Raw genomic sequence first — 9,918 nt, forward strand, 5'->3', positions numbered from 1 at the left:
TATTTCTACATGTCATGTGACTAATCGCTCTGGAAAAGTACGTCATATACAGTACATGTAAATATTTATTAAATATATACATGTAGGTGTGTGTATTTATATAATATATATAATATACGTATAATATGTATACACAAACCTTTATTTTTGATGCGATTAATCACGATTAATCGATTTGACAGCACTAATATATGTGTGTGTGTGTGTGTGTGTGTGTGTGTGTGTGTGAAGTTTTACACAAACATTTTTCCTCTGTAGGTTTTAATGCAACACTTTAGTTGCTATTTATAAGCCGGTGTCGTTGTCACATCTAAACCTGATGAAAGGCCTGTTCTTTTCACGCACTGCAAATGTATTCATCAAATAAAAAATGCTGTACTATATAAATTAATTTTGTAGTCATTGGTATATATATATATATATATATTCAATTTAGCATTTTATGGAACATTATGCGTCATGTCAATGTATTTACAATGGGGCCAAATATTATTAATTTCCCTTCACTGTCCTGTCTTTCATGATTAGCTTCAGAGTCATGCAGGTTATTGGTTCTCGTATCAGATCTAGCATGTCTATTATTTGTTTCTGTCCTTAAATTGGCTGCAGGGGGACGGATGGGTGTACCACAATTCTCTGTGGAAGACGAAGTGATGAAGTCAAGCTGGAGCCACATGATTTGGGTCCGTCTCAGACCTCCAGCCCTGCGGATGTGAGCGAGGGGCTGGCCGACCAATGGGACTCAAGCAGCAGGAAAAGACATTGATCCATTTCTCCAACTCCTCTCATGGAGAATGGAAGGTGCCAAAAACAAAAAATGAACTCGAAGGTGGTAAGGAAAAAAAAAAAAGACCTTAAAAGCCCCTCTGGATAATGAAGATTTGATCTGGTAATCAATACAGAGTAAAATGATTTTTCACACAGGAGAGATGTAGCATCTGTATCAGAGTATAAATGTTATATAACTGTTATTTTAGAACACCATAAAGGCAGATATTGATGCATTCTGGGTATTCGAGAGCAGTGATGTATTCATGTTCAATAGAGCTCACCTCTCATGTTCTTACCATTTTATTTGAATGACTAAATCCCTTTAGATTTAATTACCATGAGGACAGTATTGTGCCTCAGTTGAACTTCCTGAAGAAAGAATAAAATGGATATTTAAAGGAATAGATTTTAAAATCATGTGCAAATGTATTTTTCCCTCATGATGATTTAGTAAGGTCAGTGATATGCATGCATTTTATTCACTTCACTTTTCATTAAATCCAAGTTGGTTTCTAAAAGGTAGATTTACTTCAGGAGTTTGACCTTTTCACACGTTTTAATTTTTAACCACACAACACTTTTTGTTTTTTGTTTTTTAAACAGAAACCAAAACTATTTCTGCAGAATCAAATGCTGTTGGTGTTACTCAGCTCACATGGTCACACATATACACACGATACAAATAAAAAATGCACATTGTATTGAATGCTAGTTGTTTTAATGAGGTGCAAAATACAGCCTATTTTTGTTTTCTCTCAACAAATAGTCCTTGAAAATAGTTTCGTCAAAAAAAAAAAAAAAATTCAGATTAGACTATTTTTGGGTTTTGTCTAATTAGTTTCAATTATTTGTAATTTTTCAAATAAATGTTAAATGTCCAAATATACATGTAAACATCATATAGTAATTAACAGGGTCACCTATGTAGACAACATTGGGCTTTTTCAAGAGACAAGTTAGTTTGAGACCAAATGTTGGTTACTGAAACACATTTCCCATAAAGAAAAATATTTGATTCTTGAGCAATAGTTGAATGTAACCATGTGGTTAAATATATGCCAGTGTTGTATACAGCCATTTGATGTTTAACACTAGCTATGGTTCATTTTATGTTAGATAATCATTTATGTAACAATTCTTACAATATAAGGTTAAATATATGCCAGTGTTGTATACAGCCATTTGATGTTTAACACTAGCTATGGTTCATTTTATGTTAGATAATCATTTATGTAACAATTCTTACAAAAAAAAAATTGTGCCTTTAAATGCTTAATGTACACAGCTTTAGTAGAAAGTGAAATGCATTCCATTTACAATGTATCTAATGTAGTAAAGAGCTGTTGTCAGTTAAACTGGCTTGATTTTGAGCATCTAAATCAGGTAATGTAAGAGTAAAGCCACAAATTCAGATATCACTAATCAGCTTCCCCCTCAGTGTTTTCATAACTAGGACACGTGTAATATTTTTAAAACCAGCTGAACCACAACCAGTTACATAACTTGCTCCTTTTGTAACTTCCGTAATAGGCACAAAGTGTCTCGACTGAATGAAGATGAGTGCCTTCGAGCGTCTGACTGAGACGGATAATGGTGTATTAAAGCAGTGGTTCCCAACCCAGGTCCTGGAGGCACCCCAGTAATCAAACACACCTGATTCAGGTCATCAGCTCTTTAGTAGAGACTGAAATTGGTGTGTCAGAGAAAGGAGACGTGCAAAATGTGCAGTGTTGGGGTGCCTCCAGGACCAGGGTTGGGAACCACTGGATTAAAGCTGCACTGGTCTCTGTGCCAGTGAACAGAGTTTTGATCATAACACTGGCCATCAGCACACACACATAATAGATTATTAAAGTAGATTTCATAAACACAGATTTCAGCTATATGAAAGCCAATTGAGCGTTTTTACATGCCATCATTTGCCCGCAATTATACTGTGGTTGTAAAAAAAAAACATTTCTCCATTAAAAGGTATTAACGTAATTGTATTCTGACTAAATAAATTCTAAACATGAAAATCACATATATTTCGTTATACTATCGATGTTTTACCAGTACAATTTTTTGAGAAATATAAATTTTTGAGAATAGTGAAGGAATTTTTTTTTTTTAATGCTTGAACTACAAATACAAAAGTGCCTAGTGAAGGAATTGTTTCTGCTCCATAAAGTGTTGTCGTGACGTACTTTCCCAGAATTAGACACGTGACATGTAGAGCACGTCTGATTCGTTAAAAAAACTTCTGAAACGGAGCCGTTCTGAAAGACGTCGCATTCTTGAGCTGCTCCTCGATGTAATGCGCTAGAGCTGCCGCCTAGAGGACACCTATAGAATAACACCAATGACTTAAAGCTGGAGATGTTTTCACTCTTTCTATGAACGGTAGAAACATGATCCTAGACAAAATGGGGGGGAAAAAAAGATGTGAGAGCAAACATGGATAAGGCAGATTCTTTCATTGAGTCTTTTAATCACAAATGGCATCAACTCATTCTCACAAACAGCATCTTTGCCTTTCTCTCGCTCTTTTTTTATATTTTTTAATTTGACAATTTATGGAATAAATTTTCACTTGAAAAAGAAAAAAAAAAATACAGTTTTTGCATTTCAGGATGAAAGGCTTTCTCTTCTCAACTTCAAACGCATTCTTGTTAATAAATACCATCCCCTAAGCTTCAGAGCCCTCCGAGTAGAATAATATGGATATGTTATGGAGAAGAGGGGGGAAACCGATCAAATTTGCCTTCTAATTATCTTACAAAAACAGATGAAGCAAAAGCAATATGCAAGGATGAAAACCAGAAAGGCAGAAAACGAATAAAGAGGTTAGTTTAAATGGCAGCCCAGAAGAACCGAGGAAAAAACCCACTGGATGTTGCAGGAAGCGCCCTTTTCAACGTAAAATAAAAAATCGGAATATTCACACTAAAAATACGCACTCTCCACCTGCATGCTACTCGGTAGTGGATCCACATTAAGGTGAACTAAGACAAAGTGCATTCAGGCTAGTAATGCAGCATTTTATAAACCTACAACTAATTCACTTCACTCTTTGTCCTGGCAGACAGTCGTTTAGGAAGGGGAGAAAACTTAGATTTATAATTGGCCCAAGAAAAACATCCATAAGCATCTGTTTTTCGCAAATGTGTGCGCAGGAGATGCCAAACCACAGCACCCCGTCTGGACAAAACACATGAGCAACAGAGGAAATACAAGCAGATCTTCTTCATTTGAATTTAGAATTATTGCATAAAATCTTACAACCAATAGAAAAACGAAACAAAAAAAACATTCAAAATGATGTAACAAACAAAATAATTTAGATTCAAAATCACCACAATAGTTAAACATTACTAATAATCGAGTCCTTTGCGATGACTGCCTTAGGGGAAAAAAAAAAAAACAACCTCAGAGCCACAAAGAGCCCACTGCATTCTGTCACGTAGGAAACTGGGTTTGTCAGATAACAGCTGAAACCAAGAGAGCATTTTAGAGGCTGTCGCACTGCAGATAGCTCCGCATTCCTCCGATTTTTCCATATCTTTTATTTTTAAATCGTTTTTTAATCAAAAGTTAACAATTTATTACAGGCCCTGACAAAACAAAAAATCTTTGGTGCTCCAAGGTTCACTGAGCTTGATGAAATTCGTTCGTTGTTTTAGCATTCAGTTGGTTTATATTAAACTGTACCACAAAAATAGTGCGTGCCTTTTGAGACACGGACAGCGCTCTCGCTTCATCAGCACATTCAAGTACAAAAGAAAACAAAAAACAAAAACCAAAAAAAAAAAAGAGAACGCAAGAACAAAACTAAGTCCAGAGTTGTCAGATTAAAACCGCGGTGCAGATCCCCGTCCTCGCCTCGTCCTCGAACCCATCATGGAACCTCCGTGTCATCATGGCAATCGCGGGACCAAAAGCCTCCAATCAAATGTTCTCAGGTGGGCGGCGCCAGACAACATGTTTGTTCTTCTTTTTGATTGGTGGATTACTTACTAGTTACATTTGTCCTTGTCTTTTGTTTTCCTTTTTTCCATTCTCAACGTTTTCTTTCGATAGCTAAACAGACTTCTTGTTCAGTTTCTTGCCTTTTTTCAGAACCAATTTGTTTTTGATGTATCCCCTCTTCCTCTTGGCTGTCTGTGAACCAAAGGAAGCACGCATATTTGAAACAACATATCTGAGGAGTCAACATTCATAATGAAAATTTACCATAGGACACAATAGTACTACATCTCAAATAGACTATGGTGAAAATAGAATCTAGATTTAGTAAATAAAGGGAACTTTTGTTCAAATACTTGTAGTATTTAGTTTTAGTTGTCATTTGGCTACTATCATTCATATACAATAGTTTTATAAAAACAATAAACATTTTCTGTTAAAAAAAGTAATATAAAAATGTCCATAAAGTGTCCTATCTGTATTTTCTATAAATAGTGAGTAAAATTGGTCATAAATTAACTATAAATAAATAATTAAACTATACTAAAGCCTTAATGTTTTAAAATAGTCACATTTTATTAAATATATATTAAATATATTTATTCCTAGACACACTATACAAAGTAATATTTGTAAAAAAAAATGTATACTGTAGCCATAATAATATATATAAAATATTAATTTACATTCGTTAATTACATATTTACAATATAGAATATTCATATCATAATAAATATGATAACATGTATGTTTAAACAATATTTATCATCATATAAATATGTATTATTATTATTGATATTATTAAAAAGGCTACATGGACATGGTAGCCCTCAAACATGCATTTTGTTCTTTTAACATTAAAATAAATGATCAATTAATTGTGAGACAACTAAGAACATTCCTTAAAATTGACATTTTCAATTTACTATGGTCTTAATACAAATACCCCAATTAAGCGACAACTCTTTAAACGAACCATAACGAGAACACATTTAAAATGATTGAACTTTACACAGACGCATCACAGATGTTCACAAGGCTGCTTTAATGGAATCTAATGGAATCTAGAGGGAAGAACCTTTTTTGAGGTGAACTTCTGCTTGGCTGCGATGTTGCGGAACTTATGATCCAGAGCCTGTCGGTTCTCCTGCTTCTTCACCCTGTAGATGCGCACCAGCCAGTGCTCGGAGGTGAACGCCTCCTCCAGGTGCTTCAGACGGATGTCCTTGTTGCCGATCTCTGCGTTTCGTGTCCGGTCAAATCCAGGAGGTGTGCGGAAATCCAGCTGGGGAAGGTGTTTTGGCATTAAGCAAGCAGCAAGGTTTCGTCTATATGTGCATTACTACACTATCAGAGATAGCGATAGCTCAAAGATCAGCCCTTGTTTTCCAGCGTTGTCACAACACAATTACAAGACTCTTGGTATATAGACCTAATGAATAAGAGGGAAGCAACACTCACTTGCATTTCCCCAAAGCGGTAGTAAGACATCTTGTACATCAGACAGTTGAGCAGGGTTGGAGAGCCGGCCTTATCCACTCTAAACTCCCCCTGCGGTGTGAAGTAATCACTTTCCTACAAAAGAACAAAAAGATGGCCGTTTGAGGACTCATCTCTGACATATGTAATAGCAGAACACATCGTCAATATCAAATGATCTCGGTTCATTAAAAGCAAAGTTTGGGGGGGAAAAGACATCTCAAAAAACAGAAAAAAGTAAATCACAAAAATAAAAGCATGTAAATGATGTATAATAACAGGAATATTTCTCGTATTGGGCGACCTGAAGCCAAACAGTAACTGTCCAAGACACAAAGCGCTTCATTAATTGCTGTAGCAGTGGTGCGTTAGGAAGGATTCATTTAGACACACAATGTCTCAGAGTTAATGTGACAGTCTAACAGCACACTAAAGCACAGAGCACCATCAGAACGCTAAAATCCTGTCAGAGAACATCATTCCCTCTATAGGACTGCCACAAAAACAAAAAAAAAGATCCCAACTTCTTTGGCTATTTTCATTGGAAAAAACATATTACAAATTCAGCAACACAATAAACTGACACTGACCCGGATATCTTTAGGGTGCTCTCCCTCAGCAATGCGCACCATCCACAGGAATTTGTTAATGTCGTCGCCTGAATATCCAATCACTCCCCCAAAAATGATCAGGACGTAATCCACATCCAAGGACTTCATAATCTCATAGGCTGCACTCTCATTGGAGGACATGGCTTTACCAACCTGCAGAGGGAACGGAACACTGAACACTGAACATGATCTTTCATTGTCCTCAAGATGGCACTCCTGAGCTAAAGATACCAAAACAAATCAGTTCAATTCTTGCGGAGTTAAAAAAGAGTCACAATTCATTTCTAAATAACAGCAAATTAGACCGAGTTATCTGTCCTCACCAGTGCTATGTGGCTGTTATTCCACGTGTTGTTGTCCACCAGCGTGGTGCGGTTGGCCATGCCTGCGATCTGATACCCGTAGTCCCACCAGGACATGACTCGAGCATGTTCATCTGTATTCTGCCTGAGCCAGTAATATGCTTCACGGAAATCATCCAGAATGTTGCGCGATCTGGAGGTAATTAGAAATGAATGAAGAAAAACCCATAACTTCTTTCAAATTAAAATTCTTCTTTTAAACAAGAAATAGATGGCATGAAGGTGCTCTTACCCATCATGGTTGTATGACGCCAGCACTACACTAGGACTGGAGTAGGCGTTGCTGGTGACCCACGTGCAGTGCACAGCAAACATCATCAAGAGCATCAGCATTAACATGGTAACGATGCTTTTGATGTTAGGGCCCAAACCCTCCTCTGGGCGGTCCTGCTCCGAAACATGCTTTCGGACTTTGCCGGCCTGCAAATAAACATGGACACAGCAATTAGATCAGACTGAATACAGATGAGCTACAAACAAGCTACCCATTAATCACCATTCTTTTTGGTGATGGCTACCCATTACTTTTTCTGTAACAACAAAATATTCACTATAAACCAACACAGGGTCTTCAAAAAAGGTCTGTTATAGCTGCAATAATAATTGATAATTATTTTAATTTGATTTCAAATCAGTTAATATAAAATACTATTATAATATATTTTTAAAATTATTATGATTATTAATATACACATAATAATAATAATATCTCAAACTAATTGTCAACCATAGGTTGTTGCAATAATACAAAAATTGATTTATTAAATAGTATATATAAATTTGAATAATAATATAATATAACAATATAACATCATAATAACTTGATTAATATTATTTAAATAGGACCATACATATTATTGTACGGCAGGCTTAAAATGTAACATTTTATACACCAAAGGGTCCTTAGCCTGACCTTTGTCTCTTAGCTGACCTTAAAGGGGTCATCGGACGCAAAATTCACTTTTACTTATTGTTTGAACTGAAATGTGTGTTGGCAGTGTGTGTACACAACCACCCTATAATGATAAAAAATTTATTTTATTTTTTTCCTGATAAATCCAAACCCCTTTCTCATATCAAGCTGTTCAGATTCTTGGCAGAATGATGTAGTTCTGCACAGGCCCCTCCCACGATTGTTGATTAACAGTGGCGTCAGTCTTTGGTTTCAACACAGACCCGCCCTGAGTGAGCTGTCATCAATCCGCCATTGTTTCGACGCCGGAGCGGGTGTAGACAAGAATGTCTCCTAAGCGATTGAGGTGTTCTATTGTTGGATGTAATAATGAACATAGCAGTCATCATTTACTCCCGACATCAGAGCTGCTGAAGACGCAGAGGATTACTTTTGTTTTTGAAGAGAACGCTCTCCCGATCTACCTAAATGCGTCTATGTTCGCGTGAATCATTCGTGATCCAGCTTCACCTCCAGAAGTATAAGATTTTTTTTATTGAATCTTTGCAAATCGCCTTTCCTAATTATGTGCTAATTAGCAAGTTTCACGATGAAGCGGCTTAAGTTCAGAGTCTCTCAGAGAGAGGCTCGGAAGAGAGGGGTGGGGTGAGCAGAGCTCATTAACATTTAAAGGAACATGCAACAAAACGGCTTGCTGTAAACTGAGATGTTTTTGACAGGGTAAAAAGGGTGTTGTTTTACACTACCACTGAGAAATTTCAACCAAAGTATGTTATAGACTTTTCATTAAGACCCTACAGAATCATATCAACAAATCATATCATATCATCATATAACTTTATTATTATTATTATTATTATTATTATTAAAATGCATTTAAATGGTACCATGCACGTTACTCTACGGCAGGCTTAAAATGCAAAATTTATTCACTAAGGTGTACTAACCTTTGTCCCTTCACTGACCTTATCATAGAGGTTCCCCTGATTCCTCTTGTCGTCCTCATCGCTGCTGTCCTCAGCCGGCGGGTTCTCACGCTTCATGTCATCACCCAGGTAGTGCTCAAACACACTGGAGAAGGCGATGGCTGAGAGCATGCACACCACTGGGGTGAGTGTCAGCATGAGACGCACCATCACACCGGCAAAGTACACCGCGCTGATGGCGTACAGAGCCACTAGAGGGCAACAGAGAAATCACTTATGATTCCAACAGACAATGTGGAAGTGCAGTGTAGAATGAACGTTAATGAACTGCTGTGTAGTGTTTATAGTTCTGTACTGGATAATGACTCCAGAGAGAAAAGGAAAACACAGAAGTGGGCCTTTAAACATGTAGCAACATGTCACCTGTTCACGTTCCCTTGTTTATTCTAGTGAAAAACCTCAAGAACACCATGACAGCAATTAAAAAATAAAACAAACTCTTCTGGGAACTGAGACTAATTCAATGCATTCTGTTCTCCACGAATGAGAATACTCATAGCAGACATCAAAACATCAGTGAGTGTTCTCAGGCATAAACAGGACACAATCACTACAACTTAAAATTGTTCAGAATAAACAGCCTGCTGGCAGAAATAAGCTCAAGGATGTTTAGTGGCACTTCTGGAAGAACAAAATTAAGTTTTTACAGAAACGCTAGAGACATTTCAACAATAAACCCTGACAACACTTCATATATATTCAATTCTATGGATGAACTTTTTTATAAACTAAGGCTTAAAATGATTCCAAAGTAACTTGTATGAAAATGAAAAAGACATTAGCTTGATTAAGTAATTGTATTTACCGTCTCTAAAAAAAAAAAAAAAAAAAAAAAAAAAATTTTGGACATG

The 9,918-nt window shown here is 36.5% G+C and overlaps 2 protein-coding genes across 2 annotated transcripts in view; one reads left to right on the top strand and one right to left on the bottom strand.

The window, feature by feature from the left end:
• The window catches only part of LOC107666725 (oxysterol-binding protein-related protein 10-like), a 51,981-nt gene extending 50,443 nt beyond the window's left edge, over window positions 1–1,538 (top strand). Inside the window, exon 12 of the mRNA XM_016458158.1 lies at window positions 610–1,538. Coding sequence (XP_016313644.1) covers window positions 610–654 — 45 coding nt within the window. The 3' untranslated portion in view covers window positions 655–1,538. The remainder of the gene's footprint in view (window positions 1–609) is intronic.
• Window positions 1,539–3,216: 1,678 nt separating this feature from the next.
• LOC107666808 (dolichyl-diphosphooligosaccharide--protein glycosyltransferase subunit STT3B-like) overlaps window positions 3,217–9,918 on the bottom strand; it is a 68,898-nt gene continuing 62,196 nt past the window's right edge. The window contains exons 10-16 of the mRNA XM_016458260.1: window positions 9,047–9,258; window positions 7,401–7,588; window positions 7,130–7,301; window positions 6,786–6,959; window positions 6,178–6,291; window positions 5,795–6,001; window positions 3,217–4,911 (exon numbers count right to left, since the gene is read on the bottom strand). Coding sequence (XP_016313746.1) covers window positions 4,831–4,911; window positions 5,795–6,001; window positions 6,178–6,291; window positions 6,786–6,959; window positions 7,130–7,301; window positions 7,401–7,588; window positions 9,047–9,258 — 1,148 coding nt within the window. The 3' untranslated portion in view covers window positions 3,217–4,830. The remainder of the gene's footprint in view (window positions 4,912–5,794; window positions 6,002–6,177; window positions 6,292–6,785; window positions 6,960–7,129; window positions 7,302–7,400; window positions 7,589–9,046; window positions 9,259–9,918) is intronic.

This window comes from Sinocyclocheilus anshuiensis, unplaced genomic scaffold, assembly GCF_001515605.1.
Source record: "Sinocyclocheilus anshuiensis isolate Anshui unplaced genomic scaffold, SAMN03320099.WGS_v1.1 scaffold267, whole genome shotgun sequence".
In the NCBI taxonomy this organism is placed as follows: Eukaryota; Metazoa; Chordata; class Actinopteri; order Cypriniformes; family Cyprinidae; genus Sinocyclocheilus; species Sinocyclocheilus anshuiensis.